This window comes from Acinonyx jubatus, chromosome D2, assembly GCF_027475565.1.
Source record: "Acinonyx jubatus isolate Ajub_Pintada_27869175 chromosome D2, VMU_Ajub_asm_v1.0, whole genome shotgun sequence".
Taxonomy (NCBI): Eukaryota; Metazoa; Chordata; class Mammalia; order Carnivora; family Felidae; genus Acinonyx; species Acinonyx jubatus.
The window spans coordinates 51,406,059-51,423,021 of NC_069393.1; the positions used below are offsets into that span (position 1 = coordinate 51,406,059).

At 42.9% G+C, this 16,963-nt stretch overlaps 1 protein-coding gene across 4 annotated transcripts in view; it reads right to left on the minus strand.

Annotated features, from left to right (window-relative positions):
- IDE (insulin degrading enzyme) overlaps positions 1-16,963 on the minus strand; it is a 176,265-nt gene that overhangs the window by 100,494 nt on the left and 58,808 nt on the right. Inside the window, exon 1 of one of the 4 annotated variants that reach the window (XM_027062630.2) lies at positions 7,704-7,890. The exons of 1 other annotated variant lie outside the window; for it this stretch is intronic. In XM_027062630.2, the coding sequence (XP_026918431.2) occupies positions 7,704-7,801 (98 nt within the window). In that variant the 5' untranslated portion in view covers positions 7,802-7,890. Of the gene's footprint in view, positions 1-7,157; positions 7,644-7,703; positions 7,891-16,963 lie in introns of those variants that run through there. 2 more of the 4 variants (XM_027062629.2, XM_015061927.3) reach the window with 2 other exon arrangements.

Here is a 16,963-nt window from a genome sequence, read left to right on the forward strand (position 1 = left end):
AATCGTTCTGTAACTGCTCTGCCCCATACAGTAGCCAAGAGCCACATACGATTTGAAATGCAGCTAGGATGACTGAAAAACTGAATTGTTAATTTTCATTGATTTGCATTTAAAAGCACATGTGGCTCATGGCTGCACAGTGAACAAAGCATATATAAATAATATTTAAAACAAAGTGACTGAATGAGAACCCTAATTGAGTAGGTAGAGATGTCCAAAGATTGGGTACTGGGCACACCAACGACACGGATCATTTGTGATAGAAAAAAATAAATAAATCAAAACAACCCAAATCTCCATAAACAACAGAACAGAAAAATAATTAGTGGCATAGTCACATAAGATTGCCATTCAGCAGTGAATGTATACATCTACATGGATCTCAAAACAATGTTAAATGAAAAAAAAAACTCAGAGAAGAAAATTTTCTATTAAGGTCAAATGCAGAAAAAACTAAAAAGTATACTGTTTAAGACTATATTCAGATTAATAAAGTATAAAGAAAATCAAGGGTATTATTATCTAAATACAGGATAACATCACCTCTCCAAGGGAGGGAAAAGGTTGCAACCAGGGAGGTGAGCAGAGAACTTCAAAGTTACTGGAAATGTTCTATTTCCTAAACTAGATGGTAGGTACACAGATGTTTATTTTGTTATTCTTCTTTATCCTATGTGGGGAATAAGCTTACCAATTCCCTGAGCCTGCACTGATGGATTAACAAGACACAAAGAATTAGAAAGCCATAGGATCTTCACACCCAAGTTTGGGTAAACAAGATCAGGTAAATAGGTATAGGTAAGGCGAGGCAAAGGCCCCAGTATAGAACAAAGGTATATGAGATAAACAAGATTACGTATTCAGGGCAGAAATGCTCCCCAACTTAGTAGTATAGCAGAAAGCTTTCAGAGGAAGGAAGGACCAAATTAGGTAAACAGGTAAATAGGGCTATAGACCACTGCGGAGAAGTTGCCCAGAGTGGAGCTAATTAGCAAAAGAAAAGTGCCTTGTTTACCCTGAGGGAGCAGGCTCTTTCTTGTCCCCTAGACCAGTTCAGGTAAACAGAGGTGGTGCCTCACATCTGCTGTAAACAACCTTCCCACTACCCAGCGCCAAGATTTTATTTTGTATTAGCCCAAACCCCTAACACCACATATCTTCAAAACCTCCTTTCCCTCACGCCCATGAATTAATGTTCACAGTTGCATTGTCTCTTTGTGCACATTCATCACCGTGTTTGTAAGCCTTCTGATCCTAAAAAAAACGGAGCAAGGACCCTTAATCGGGTTGTCTTCCCCCCAACATTGGCCATCTCTTGCATTTTTAATCCTGTGTACTGCTTTCCTGTGGGACAAAAAAGAATTCCAGACCCAGAGTCTACAACAATCCTATATACTCTTTCATGTATGATATTAATTAAAAGTAAAAAAATATATATAAGGTAGTATATGGCTAAGTGTCAAATAAATGTTTCAAAATCTTGAATAAATCATTAAGCTTAGAAAAAGGAAAGACAATGGTATGACCTTAATAAGGTCTAAAAAAGAATGACGGAAAAGAAAGAAAAGAGAGGGGTGCGTGGGTGGCTCAGTTGGTTAAGTGTCCAGCTCTTGGACAGTGCTCTTGACAGTTGCAAAGCCTATTTGGAATATTCTCTCTCTCTCTCTCTCTCTCTCTCTCTCTCTCTCTACCCCCCCCAGTCTACCCCTCCCCCATCACTCTCTCAAAATATATTAAAAATAGAGAGAGAAAGAGAGAGAGAAGGCCATTCTAGAATTGAGAATGAACAGCTCATGTACAAGACACAGTAAATTGGTGGGTCTGACTAGAGAAGAGGAAATTTAGGTTGAAAAGTTAGGCTAGGGCCTGCCTATGAGATGCTTAAATGCTGGGTCAAGAAGTTTGGACTTGATCTTGAAATAGCGCAGAACGACTGGTGGTGTCCAAGCAAGACAATGGCACGGGGAAAGTGGTAGGTTAGAATGAATCAGATAAGGATCAACTGGTAGGGAGACAGGAGCCTGGAAAAAATCAGTTATAGAGCTATATACACCCCTATGTTTATTTATTGCAGCAGTGATTACAACAGTCAAGATATGGAAGCAACCCAAGTATCCATCCACAGATGAAAGGATTAAGAAGACACACACACACACACACACACACACATATGTACATACAATGGAATATTACTCAGCCATAAAAAAAAGAATGAAATCCTGCCATATGCAAAAACAGATGGATCTAGAGGGTATAACGCTAAATGAAATAAGAGAAAGACAAATACCATATGATTTCACTCATATGTGGAATTTAAGAAAACAAAGGAAAAAAAGGACAAAAAACCCGACTCTTAAATATAGAGAACTGGTGGTTGCTAGAGGGGAGGTCGAAGAGGTGAAATAGGTGAAGGGGATTAAGAGTACATTTATCATGATGAGCTCTGACTAATGTATAGAATTGTTGAATCACTATACTGTACAACTGAAATATAACCCTGTATGTTAACTATACTGGAATTAAAAAAATACGTATCTAGAATTTGTAGATGTGAGATGTCAGGGAAGATAGTCATGGCCTTAACTAGCATGGTGGTTGGAAGATTAAGTGTACTCCAAGAAACTTGAGGATGAAAGACTCAAAAGACAGACAGTGAGAGAAAAATAGATGCAAAGACTACTCCAGTTTTCAAGCTAAACTAAGAAAATGATTAACATCAGGGTGCCTGGGTGACTCAGTAAGTTGAGCAGTCAACTCTCAATTTTGGCTCGGGTCATAATCCCAGGGTCCTGAGATCCAGCCCCAAGTCGGGCTCCACGCTGAGTGTGAGACTGCTTAGGATTCTCATTCATTCTCTCTCTCTCTCTCTCTCTCTCTCTCTCTCTCTCTCCCCCCACCCCAACTCATGCTCTCTCTCTAAAAAGAAATTAAAAAAAAAAAGTTTTTAAATGATTAACCTCAATATTTGCAAAACTAGGGAAATCAACAGAGAAAACTGGTTTTCAAAAAAGACCATTCATTCATTCATTCATGTAATAAATATGTCAGGCAAAGTATGATACCTTCCCCTCAGGGAGCAGCTTGTGAGTGCCATTTTTTTTTTTTAACAGTTACACACTTTTTAATGGGCAAAGAGAAACTATACAGTTCTTTGGGAGTCATAAAAGCTTTTATAGCTTTTAATGGTACAAGAGTTTCTTAAGTCCCACTTTTATTATTTTTTTTTTTAAACAGAGAGAGAGAGTGCACACAGGAGAGGAAGAGGAGGAAGGGAAGGGGAAAGGGGAAAGGGGGAGAGGGGGAGAAGGGGAGAGGGGGAGAGGGAGGGGGGGCGGAGAGAGAGAGAGTATCTTAAGCAGGCTCCACACTCCACACAGAGTCCAACTCGGGGCTCGATTCCACAACACTGGGATCATGACCCCAACAGAAATCAAGAGACAGAGGCCCAACTGACTGAGCCACCCAGATGCCTCTCTAAGTCCCACTTTTAAAAGAAAGAGTACTGTAATAAAAATATTGAGCTGCTTTTCAAAACGAATTGAAAGAGGCAATAGAAAACAAGAGTGGACATGTATAGTAAAAGGTCATAAGAAGTGGAATTATTTGACTGAAAGTTTCTTGAGGACAGAATTTATCACTGACTTGCTTTGCAAACCGCCCCCCCCCCACCCAGTGCTGAGCACACTGTAGTGAATGATCACTACAAAATAGATACTCAAATAATGCTAAAGGAAAAGAGAAGAAGAGTGAGGGCTGACTCAAGAAAAACTTGGTAATGCCTACCAAGCCTCCAGAACCCAGCATACCTGAAGGATCTACCCCTTCAGGTATCTACCCCTGTAAAAGGAAAATGCTTTAGCCTTGTCACCCTGACTGAAAGGTAGGTTGATCATCTAGGGACCTCTTTAGGAGATCTAAAATACCAATATAAAAATAGAAAGGAGGGGGCGCCCAGGTGGCTCAGTCAAGCATCCGACTTTGGCTCGGGTCATGATCTCACTGCTCATGATCCTGCGGTTCGTGAGTTCGAGCCCCGCATAGGGCTCTGTGCTGACAGCTCAAAGCCTGGAGCTTGCTTCAGATTGTCTCCATCTCTCTGCCCCTCCCCTTGCTCGTACTCTGTCTCTCTCTCAAATATTAAAATAAAACGTTAAAAAAATTTTTTAAAGAAAAATAGAAAGGAAATCAATTGTTTTAAAAAACATATGTTGAATTTCTGCTCCCCACATGACTTACTCCCTGGTAAGATTATCCCTAACCTTAAAGACAGATAGACAGAATGTAACATTTTACTGTCTACGGTTTGGGCTAATGCTAATTAAAGATAATCAAAGGCATCTTTTCCTTTTAGACCATTAAAAAACATTTTTCTGGTTAAAAGTAAAATAAAAGCCTGGGGGCACCTGGCTGGCTCAGACAGTAGAGCCTTCAACTCTTGATCTCAGAGTTGAGTTCAAGCCTCATGGTGGCTTCAAGCCTCATGGTGGGCGGAGAGCTAGTTTGCTTGCTTACATACATACATACACACACAGTGGTTGTACCGCTTAAAAAAAAAAAAAAAAGTAAAAGCCAGGATCTTAATAGCTAGTCCCATATGGCACACTGTTACCTATGCCCACAGAACAGAGAAATGCAAAGTAGAGCAGCCTGCAAAGTGAGATGACCAATGTACAGGTGTTTCAAGTAGCTGCCAGGCACTGGCCTATTACCTCCAGGTTCCCCGAGATAATCACAACTCCAAGTTATCCAATATGGCTAAACAGGGGACAATGAAACTGCTTTTTAAATGAATTGATCTTATACAAATGCTTTCAGACCATCTCTTTCTCAAGAGGTTAGAACAGGGAATGAATGCCTCAACACTGGCAAAGGCAGTATAACATAACAGTTAAGAACTCAGGCTCTGGCACCAGACAGACATGGGTTAAATCCCATGTCTCTTGCAGTAAACAGCCCTGTAACCATCTCTGTTAATACATTCCCTACTATGTACAGAATCGATTACCTTAAGATTTTGAATATGTGGCAGCTTCAGATGTTAGTACTTTCCTTCTTATAACTACACCCCAATCCCTTTGATTTTCCTGTATTTTCCTTACTAGTCTCAACTGCTAATTTTTACTGTAGAGCTGTCTACATGTTGATCTCATTCATTATCTTTGAATCTCCTGAATTTCCTTCTCTGAGAACAACCTTATCTTGAAGCTCTGGCAGTTCAACCCATGCCCTGAATTTCATCAATGAAACTGAAGAGCAGTCGGAGAAAACCACAAAGAAAACTGGATTGTAAATAGAACATACAAACCTCTTTGTTGTATAAAACTTCAAATTGATGATTTCTTTAAAATCCCAAATTCTGGGTGCCCGGCTGGCTCAGTCGGTAGAACATGTGACCCCTGACTCAGGTTTGTGAGTTCAAGACCCACTGCTGGGTGTACAGATTAGTTTAAAATAAATCTTTAAGGGGCACTTGGGTGGCTCAGTGGGTTGAACATCTGACTCTTGATTTCTGCTCAGGTCATGATCCCAAGGTTGTGGGATTGAGCTCCACGTCGGGCTCTGTGTGCTGAGCATGGAGCCTGCTTAAGATTCTCTCTCTCCTTCCCTCCCCCCCTCCCTGGCTTAGTCTCTAAAAAACAAAATACTTGGGGCGCCTGGGTGGCTCAGTTGGTTGGGTAGCCAACTTCGGCTCAGGTCATGATCTTGCAGTCCATGAGTTCGAGCCCCGCATCAGGCTCTGTGCTGACAGCTCAGAGCCTGGAGCCTGCTTCAGATTCTCTGCCCCCCACTCTCTCTGCCCCTCCCCCACTTGTGCTCTGTCTCACTCTCTCAAAAATAAATATTAAAAAAAAATTAAAAATAAAAATAAAGACAGGAACGCATCAAAAATGAACTCATTAAAAAATAATAATAAAAAATAAAAAATAAAATACTTAAAAAATTTTTTTCTAATCCCAAATTCTGTACACTGGAGAATACGGAACTAAACATAGCTCCATGCTAATGCAACAAATTAGATACAGAAAAAAATCCTGACCTGAAGAAAGCCTGTGGAAGTACTCTGCCTCTGCTCACCACTCCCACTTCTTTCTCTAAACTCAGGGATCTAATTTATGCTTGTTGTAGTGGATTTTGCAAATAGTGGGGGAAAAGAGGAGGGAAAACAGGTTTCACAGATTTTTCATTTGCATCAGGCACCATTACTACCATCCTACTTCAGTAGGGAAAGACTAAGTCCCAACCAGTTTCTCTGCTTCAGGTCTCTCCACTCACTTATAGCCTGCACACAGCCACCAAACTAATTTCCTAAATTAGCAGTTTCATTAGAACACTCCCCACCTCAAAAACTCTTAGCGGCTCCCTAAACTATGCACTGAAAAAGCCCAACTAAAATTCAAAGCCCAGGCTAGCATTATCCCACTTTTATAATACAAGACTTGTCTCCTAATTGCCCCACAGAAATTCTCTGAGGCTCCAACTAGCCTAATCTGCTCACTGTCCATCCCCCACCCCTAACCCCTGCACGCCTAGGCTGATTACACCCACCACCGTCCACCCTCCACACTTTCTGCTTTTCCTTCAAAGGCCAGACCCCCTCCTCTATCTCTGCCCTGCACTATGCTTCCAAAGCACGCACTGTCCGTATTGCCCATCTTCTGACCCTAGCCAAACATATGCTTTTTAGCTGGCTATATATTCTCTTGGCATCTCAATCCGCTCAAACGAAGTCAAAGTTCCTTGGAAAGCAGACTACATACTTACACAGGTCTATCACAGTGCCTCGCACTTAGTAGGTCCTAGATATTTAAAAAAAAAGAGGAGCTCAAATGATACATCTAAGTAGGGCAAGACAATACTGCCCATCTTTGCCTATTCCCCTCTGTTCACAGTAAAAGGGATTCAGCGTTCGCGACAGGGCTATGTATTTCTAGAATACACGGAGCAGCGAAGTGGAGAGAGCACGCCACCGGATGGCAAAAAAACACCCGCGTCCCCATCCTGGTTTTTGCCACAAGCCCAGCAATTGGGAAATCACACAATCTCTCTGGGCCTCGGTTGTCTCAGGTGTAAAACAATGGAGCTGTTTTGATGGATCCCTAGGTATCCTTCGGCTCCCGAATTCCCCGGGACTGGAAATCCAACACCCATCTACTCACTAAGGCGCAGGCAGGCAAACTTTTACGGTGCCCGACGCAGGCATTTCCATGTAGTAGTGGAAACTCCGTTCTCATGGAAAAAAAGCAGGGCTGAGAGGAGGGTAAGAAGCTGTCTCTGGACTCGGATTCCTTTACCCCATAGCCAGGGGCAGTCGGACTCGGCTTCCTGCCTCTCACAGGCAGACTCCCCGGAGAGTGGCGCGGCACCGCACGGCTCCGGGAGCGGGCCGGGGTGACTCCGTCCGCGCCCCGCGCCCCCCGCACTTGTGACACACGCCCGTGACCCCGGGTCACAGCCCCCGTCCGCCTTCACCCGCCCCAGGGGCGCCCTCCTCTCCCGGCAAGGCCCCTCGCTCCCGCCCGGCCGGCCGCCCTTCCGGGCCCCGGAGCGGCCTCTGCGCGGGCGTCCGGGCCCCAGGCCGGCGGGACTGGCGGCGTGAGGGGCGGCGGCGGCGGCTTTAAGTGCTGAATCACCACTTTGCAACCCGAGCTCCAAACCACCGTGACCCGCGGGCCCCGGGGGCCCGGTCGCTCCGCTCCGCTTACCCACAGAGGCGCTCCGGGGGCGGCAGGCGGGCGCCGACGACGGAGCGGAAGGTGCTGGGCCGCGCGAAGTGCAGCAGCCACGCTAACCGGTACCGCATACCCCAGCGCAGCCGCCGGGAGCACCGCGGACGCTTCCTTCTGGCGCCGGGAGCCGGCCCTGCCCACTGCGCATGCTCAGTCCGCCGCGCCGCGCCGCGCCGCTTCCCGGGAGCCGCCGAGCGGCCGGCGCTCCGGGTTTTGCCTGGAACCCGGCAGGGCGGGGGCGGCGGCGGCGGGGACGGCAGGCGTCCCCGGCCCGAGCCAGCGGGCGGGACGGAGTCTGGGCGGGGAGCTGCGGGAGCCCGGCAACCAGGCTTCCCCAGGCCGGGGGTGTCCCGGCTGGGTCACACAGGGACGAGATGGGAGGGCTGCGAGGTGTATCTGGCTTAAGTGTTTGTAAGGGGCAGGGTCTCAAGAATACCGTGGGGGCACAACGAGCCCTATTTGCGGAGTCGCCCCCATTGGCTTTCGCCCTGGGCAGTGCAGGTGTTAGAAAGAAGCCCGCGGACCAGGCGGCGCGCGGCCCGCGGGCTCCCTCTAGAGCGCGATGCGGACCCTGAGGGGGAGTTAGCAGCTCCTCCAAGAGCCAGGGGGAGATGGGACCCGCAACAGCGAAAAAAGGTTTCCGTGGCCTTTCAAATCCGGAGTAGAAACTCCTACTCTGCATTACTGCTGTATTAACACAACACTACACGTATATATAGTAGTACTACCATTGCCAGTGTACCTTAGTCATTATTTATAACACAAGACTTTTTTCCCTGATGGCTTTATGGAGCTGTGCATCCAAGAACAATCTAATAGTTGTTATGGATCTGACTTTCCATTACATTTCCATTTTACAAGGGTCTTTAAGGCAGAGTGCAATTAGGGATAGTGACTCCCAAGCGTAAGTACCTTTAGGTCTCTGATGTGGCAGATGGAAGTCTGCTGCCAAAAACAGTGCTTTCAATCCTATTATTGTTTCAAATGGGAATTCGGGAGGAGGTTCCCTTAATTAAGCGGATGCTTCTTTAAGGAGGTACAGGGATCTTTTTAAAAATCGTTTCAGCTAAAGGCAAACGTTGGATGGATGGAAACTGAGGTATCAGAGATGAGGAAGTGCAAAATAGGGTAAAGTTCCACAATATTACATTCTAGCCTCACCCCACCTGTATTAGTGTCCTGTGGCCGTGATAACAAATTATCACAAAGTCAGTGGCTTAAAACAACAGAAATGTATTCTCTCACAGTCTGCAGGCCAGAAGTCCAAAATCAAGATATTGTCAGGACTGCACTCCCTACAAAGGACATTAGGGGAGAATCCATTCTTTGCCTCTTCCAGCTTCTTGTGGATGCCAGTTTCCTTGACTTATGGCTACATCACTTTAATCTCTGCCTCCATCTTCACATTGCTTTCTCCTCTGTGTGTCTTTTCTTCTGTCTTTTATAAGGACACTTGTCTTTGGATTTAGGGCACAATCACGTAATCCAGGATCATCTCATCTCATCCCTAACTTGATTACATCTGCAAAGATACTTTTTTTCCATATAATGTAACACAGGTTCCTGGGATGAAGACATGGACACATATTTTGGGGGCCACCACTCAACTGAGTACCCCACCTTTCCAGCTTCTACCCCCGCCCTCTACTAACTGCAATTCACACAGCTATCACAGCTAATTAATGCTTACAACAATACTAACTTGTCAGTTGTCCCGCAACTTCCAAGCCCAGTTGAAATAGTGTTGCCTTTACAAAACTTTCCCTCATTTCCATTCCTCACATACCCTATTGAAAGTAACCACTCTGATCTGAGCTGCCACAGTAGATCACCTCTCTCTAAAGGCACTTATTTGAATTTTAACTTTCCACGCTTGTAAGAGGTAGACTTGGAATGATGTCTTAGCCATTTTTGTATCTCACCTGGCAGCCAGCATAGTGCTTAATTAACACTCGTCAATTGCATGTTTCCTGAATCTGATTAAGCCTCTAGATATAACTACCTTTCATAGGAAATACAGGGAGTAGACATGTTAAATCATACCATAAGGATACTATCAGCAAAATTTAGAATGTTTGGAACACTACAGGAAAAATGACCTGAATTGCAAAACAAGAGAGAAAGGAGAAACCTATGAATTAAAGGGGACTTAGAATTGACAAGTTATGATAAGCTGTTTATTAACTTTTATATGAAAATGAAAAGGGTCGGGAAGACCCAAGCTAATGGAAGAAGAATCTGGAACACTTAGAGTAGCAAGTATTAAGAGTTATTATTAAGCTATAGTAATTGACATGACAATGGCATGAGGGCAAATAGGCCATGGAAAACTATTTGGTAGTATCTATTAAAGCTGCATATATGCATATGCTATGATCTAGCAATTCAACTTCTAGCTATATAGGCAACAGAAATGTGAACATGCATCCATAAAAATACATGTTCTAGAATGTTCACAGTAGCACAATCAATAATAGTCCCAAACTGGAAACAGTCCAAATGCCCATCAACAGTAAAATGCACAGGAAAAATAAATTGGGGAATAATCACACAATGGAATACTATACAGCAATGAAAGTGAACAAACAAAAACTAAAAATATGGCTGAATCTCACAAACATGGTGAAAGAAGACAGATCCAAAAGAGTATTTACTATATAAGTCCATTTATATAAAATTGAAAATCAGGCAAAACTAATCCACAGTATAGTACTAGAAGTCAGGCTAGTGGTTAGGGAGAATAAAGGGGGCTTCTCAAATATGTTTCTAAGTGGGTGTATTCAATTTTTGAAAATAAATTGAGCTGTATACTTATGATTTATTCACTTTTCTGTTTGTAGCACTTCAAAAAAACCTTCAAAAGATAATACTTAAATGTTTTTATTTTTATGTTTTTTATTGTTTGAATTTTTAAAATATAATTTATTTTCAAATTGGCTAACAGGCAGTGTGTACAGTGTGCTCTTGGTTTTGGGGGTAGATTCCCATGGTTCATCACTTACATACAACACCCAGTGCTCATCCCAACAAGTGCCCTCCTCAATGCCCATCATATTTAAATGTTTTTAATGTTCATTTTTGAGAGAGAGAGAAAAAGAGAGAGAAAGCACAAGTGGGGGAGGGGCAGAGAGAGACACACACACACAGAATCCAAACCAGGCTCCAGGCTCTGAGCTGTCAGTACAGAGCCCGACATAGGGCTCGAACCCACGAACTGTGAGATCATGACCTGAGCCAAAGTCAGACACGTAACCGACTGAGCCACCCAGATGTCCCTCAAAAGATAATATTTAGAGGCACCTGAGTGGCTCAGTCGGTTAAGCCTCCAGCTCTTGGTTTCAGCTTGGGCCCTGATCTCACAGTTTGTGAGATCGAGCCCTAAGTCAGGCTCTGGGCTGACAGTGTGAAGCCTGCTTGGAATACTCTCTCTCTCTCTGCCTCCTCCCCACTCGGCTCCCTCTGTCTTTCTCTCTCAAACAAATAACATAGGGGTGCCTGGGTGCCTCAGTTGGTTAAGTGTCCTACTTCAGCTCAGGTCATGATCTCGCGGTCCGTGAGTTCAAGCCCCGCATCAGGCTCTGTGCTGACAGCTCAGAGCCTGGAGCCTGTTTCGGATTCTGTGTCTCCCTCTCTCACTGACCCTGCCCCATTCATGCTCTGTCTGTCTCTGTCTCAAAAATAAATAAATGTTAAAAAATTTTTTTTTAAATAAATAAAATGGACTAACATAATTTAAAAAAATGTTTATGTTTGAGAAAGAGAGAAAGAGAGTACAAATAGGGGAGGGACAGAGAGAGAGAGGGACACACAGAATCCAAAGCAGGCTCCAGGCTCTGAGCTGTCAGCACAGAGCCCAAATCCAGGCTCGAACTCCTGAACCACAAGATCGTGACCTGTGCTGAAGTTGGATGCTTAACCAGGTACCCAGGTACCCCAACAAATATTTTAAGATATATACATAATATTTAAAAATGCAAAACAAAAAAAAAGACATATTAACCAAATGATATATTTGGTTTTTATTTGACTCCTGAACAAACCTATTATGAAAAAGAAACATTTATGAGACAATCAGTAAAAGTAAGAATAGTGTGTAGATATTTGATATTAAATGATTACGTTACTTCTGATGGTATGTTAATGGCTGTGGGGTTTTTTGTTTTTTGTTTTTGTTTTTTTTTTTTTAGAGTTGAGATATGTACTGAAATAATACAATGCCTGGGAGTCAGTTCAGATAATTCAGTAGACAATGAGGGGGAGAGGAAACAATAGATTCAACAATATTATTGGCCATGAACTGATGATTATTGAAGTTGGATAATGAAAGCTGGGTTGGGAAGGTTATTATGCTATTCTATTTGCTTTTGTGTATGTTTGAAGTTTTCTATGATAAAAAGTTTTAGGGGTTCCTGCCTGGCTCAGTCAGTGACTCTTAATCTCAGGGTTGTGAGTTCAAACCCCACATTGGGCATGGAGCCTACTTAAAAAAAAAACTTTTATAATGTATGTTAGTTTTAAATAAAGGACTATGGTAATAAAACACCTAAAAGCAACATGAATTTTTTGTAATGTTTATTTATTTAGGGGCGTCTAGGTGGCTCAGTTGATTAAGTGTCTGACTCTTGATTTGGGCTCAGGTCATGATCTCATCGTTTGTGGGTCTGAGCCCTGTGTCGGGCTCTGCACTGACAGCATACAGCCTGCTTGGGATTCTCTTTCTCCCTCTCTCTCTTCCCCTACCCACCCTCGCATGCAGGAGCATGCAGGCACATACGATTTCTCACTTTCAAAATAAATAAATAAAATTTAAAAAATTTAAATGTTTATTTATTTTGAGAGACAGAGCACAAGGAGGGGAGGGGCAGAGAGAGAAGGAGACAGAATCCTAAGCAGGCTCTGCACTGTCAGCACAGAGCTGCATTCAGGGCTTGAATTCACAAACCCTGAGATCATGATCTGAGCCAAAATCAAGACTTAACTGACTAAGCCACCCAGCCACCCCCAACATGAATTTTTTAAATAAAATGTTTATATATAAGTGATTTACTTTTTTTTTTTACATTTATTTATTTTTGAGAGACAGACAGAACACAAGTGGGGGAGGGGCAGAGAGAGAATGAGACAGAATCTGAAGCAGGCTCCAGGCTCTGAGCTATCAGCACAGAGCCCGACGTGGGCTCGAACTCACAAACCATGAGATCATGACCTGAGCCAAAGTCAGATGCTTAACCAACTGAGCCACTCAGGCACCCCTATTAGTGATTTATTAATTATAAATTTGTTCTTTAGAACTTTTTCTAAATAATGTATTTGCTAGTCCTTGAAGGTAAGTTTAAGTTACTTTGTGGATAGTGTTTGAAATATTAATGTAAAAATCTATAATTCATATTTTCCACAACTACTACTGTAGTATTTTCTACAACTACTCTTGATTTATCCACTCAACAAATATGGGACCATACCTTGATTTTTTTTTAATTTTTTTTAATGTTTATTTATTTTTGAGAGACAGAGAGACAGAACATGAGCAGGGGAGGGGCAGAGAGAGAGGGAGTCACAGAATCCGAAGCAGGCTCCAGACTCTGAGCTGTCAGCACAGACCCCGACGCGGGGCTTGAACTCACAGACCACGAGATCATGACCTGAGCTGAAGCCGGACCCTTAACCGACTGAGCCACCCAGACACCCCCATACCTTGATTTATATTTTTTAAGTTTACTTATTTATTTTAAGAGAGAGAGAGAGAAAATGCTCGTAAGTGGGGGAAGGGCAGAGAGAGAGGGAGACAGAGGATCCCAAGCAGGCTCTGCACTGTCAGCACAAAGTCCGACATGGGGTTCGATCCCACGAACTGTGAGATCATGACCTGAGCAGAAATAATGAGTAGGATGCTTAACTGACTGAGCCCCCAGGTACCCCCCCCTCACCTTGCTTTATATGTTAAGGATACATGAGGAAAGAGCAACCAATTTTCTAGTGGAGTTTACATTATAGTGAAAGAAAGAAACAAGTAAAATAATACTTATATAAAATAATTACACAATATGATTAAAATAAAATTAGGGTAAACAGAGTGGGTTTTCCTGCTGTCTAGCTGTACCCAAGTAATAGTTCTGTGACTTTCCCTTCATCATCACTACTGCCCATGGGTGGGGGGAGGTGGCAAAGATCTCACCAGCTGTATTAAGGGGTTAATTCGTGTCCCGAGCTGTTGACAATAGGAGTGTGCACATGGGACAGTTTAGGTGGGAGATCGGCAAAAACTCAGAGCATAGGGTTTGGTGTTTGGGCTGCATAGGCAGCTGTCAACAAAGAGACAGCTTCTGTGGCCCTTCTCATGGCCTAACTCTCCACCAGAACCTCTCCTAGAATTTCCTATCTCCCTCTCCCTCCCTCCCTCTCTCCCTCTCTCTCTCTCTCTCTCCCTCTCCCCTAAACTCCATCAGCTCCTTCCTAATTCCCTTTAATGTTCCAGCCAGGAGTTTCTCAACTAGAATTTGAAAGTCATGAAGGGGCAGTCATCTCTTCTCCTTATGTCACTGTCTTGCTTCAGACTCTTCTCATGGCTTTCTCTTAAAAGCCTAGTTTGAAAGTTACAAACACTGAATATTCCCTTTTCTCTTTGCTTTCCTGCTGTAAGAACCCTAATTCTCCTGGACGTCTTTGGTCTCTAGGGAAGGGTTCTGAAGGTTCAGCCAAGAAATAGTAAAACCTGGAGAGTAAAATGTCAACATCTTCTTTTGTTATGTGCGGAAAGAAAGAAATTGAGTTTTATGAAAGAGTTTGGGGGGCTACCTCAGATAGAGTGGTTGGGGAAAGGGGATATTTCCTCTGAGGAAGTGACATTTAAGTTGCAACTTGAAAGGTAAGAGGGAGCAAGCTATAGGAACAGGTGAGGGAAAAGACTCCACACAGTGGAAATATCAGTTGCAAAGGGTTGGGAGAAGAGAGTCTGGCGTTATCTGAGATCTACCAGAAGGCCAGAGAACTGGAACCCTCTTCTTTCCTGTTCTCTTGTAACTAACCTTTGCTACTGAGACTCTACTATTAGAACACTACAGCAAACCAAATTTGGATTTGGGGAACTCTGTACCTAAACGTTTTGGGATTTTTTTTAATAGGCTTATGAGCAGCTCACGGACTGTGTTTTTCCCCTCAGTTTATAAGGACATGCAGATACACCATTTGTTCTCTCTGGCATTCATAACCACAGCCAGAACCTAACATGATTCTGGCAACTATGAAAAAGATAGCTAAAGTAAAGTGCTCCTCAACTGTTTAGCAGAGATTTGCATAGATGTTGTTCCAGAGCCTTAATATATCACACAAATAAAAATGTGTATGAGGGGCTTGGAATAATGCTTAGGTTAAATAAAAATTCAGGGCGCAAAATTATACATTGAATTATGATCTCAATGATTAAAAATATGCTTGTATATAATTGGAAAGAAGTACATCAAAACATTAATAGTGGTAATGATTAGGTTGTGGAAATCTATTATCCACACACAGGAATTCCAGAAAGGAAGAACAGAGACAACAAGTAGAAATGTTCAATGAGTAATTTAAAAATACTTCCCACAACTGAAGGAAAGAATGGCAAGATTGAAAGAATTCATCAAATGCTCACCCCAATAGGTGAAAATAGACATACACCAAGGCATGTCATTGCAGAATTTCAGCACACTGAAGGGAAAGAGGAGATTGCTTAAGTTTCCAGAAAGAAAGAAAAAAAAAAGAGGCCACATACAAATGATCAGGAATCAGAATGGCTTTGGACTTCTCAGCAGCAGAAACTAGAAAACACCGTTTTTAAAAACTCTGGGGCATGGGGTGCCTGGGTGGCTCAGTCAGTTAAGCATCTGATGCTTGATTTCGGCCCAGGTCATGCTCAATGTGTTCGAGCCCCCCAGTCACGTTCTGCGCTGACACCAAGGAGCTTGCTTGGAATTCTTTCTCTCTCCCCCTCCCCTCCCTGCTCATGTTCTCTCTCTCTCTCTCTCTCTCTCTCTCAAAATAAATACGTAAACATATAAACATTAAAAAAAATTCTGGGACAGAAATGCCCTCGCCCTAATGGTGGCACAGAGGCTACAGATCTCCCGGTCTTCAGGGAATACTTATAGGTGTACACAAATTGGCAGCTCAAAAGTAACCTGTATAAATCAAAGCCTGGAAGGTTCTCCCCACATGTTTTTCTCTGTGTGAAACCCTTGGACCCCTTTATATCCCAGAGTGTGAATGTATGAAGGATTGGCAATAGTAATCAAGACTGAAGCTTCCAGGTGGAAGAACTCAGAGTCATATTTAATATGTTTTATTTCTTATACAAACCACCCATGTTTTTGGTTGCAAAATCACATCTGCTATAATAATTATTAGGGTAAGTTTTAAAGATATAAAATTTTAGTAATAATCATACATATAAACTAATACTTTTGAAAATAAAAATGCTATGGAGCTGGTGGGTTATATAAAACACTAATTTCTCCAAATTACTAATATTTTCCAAAAGGCTTCAAATAGAAAGTCCGGCAGTAATCCTTCAATTATTCAAAAATGCCTACCTACCTGCTTGGAAGGAAATACAGGGAGAACAAAACACAAATTTACATTTCAATAAAATACAGTTCTGCACTAAGAGAGTAGGATGCTTATTAAAAATGCTTTTCTTTGTTATCAAAGTAAGAATAAAGCTCTGTGAGGGGCGCCTGGGTGGCTCAGTAGGTTGAGCGTCCAACTTCGGCTCAGATCATGATCTCGCCGTCTGTGAGTTCCAGCCCCGCATCCGGCTCTGTGCTGACAGCTCAGAGCCTGGAGCCTGCTTCGGATTCTGTGTTTCCCTCTCTCTCTGCCCCTCCCCCACTCATGCTCTCTCTCTCTCTCTCTCTCTCTCTCTCTCTCTCTCTCTCTCTCTGTCAAAAATAAACATTTTTAAAAAATTTAAAAAAAGAATAAAGCTCTGTGAAATAATTAGAATAATTTCCCCCAAGGGTTTATTTATATTTATTTTAATTTTTTATAAAGATTTTATTTTTTTAATATTTATGTACTTATTTTGAGAGAGAGAGAGAGTAGGAGTGGGGAGGGGCAGAGAGAGGGAGAGAGAGAATCCCAGTCAGGCTTCACGCTGTCAGCACAGAGCCTGACATGGGGCTCAGTCTCACAAACTGAGAGATCATGACCTGAACCGAAGTTAAGAGGCAGCCCCTTAACCCACTGAGCCACCCACCCAT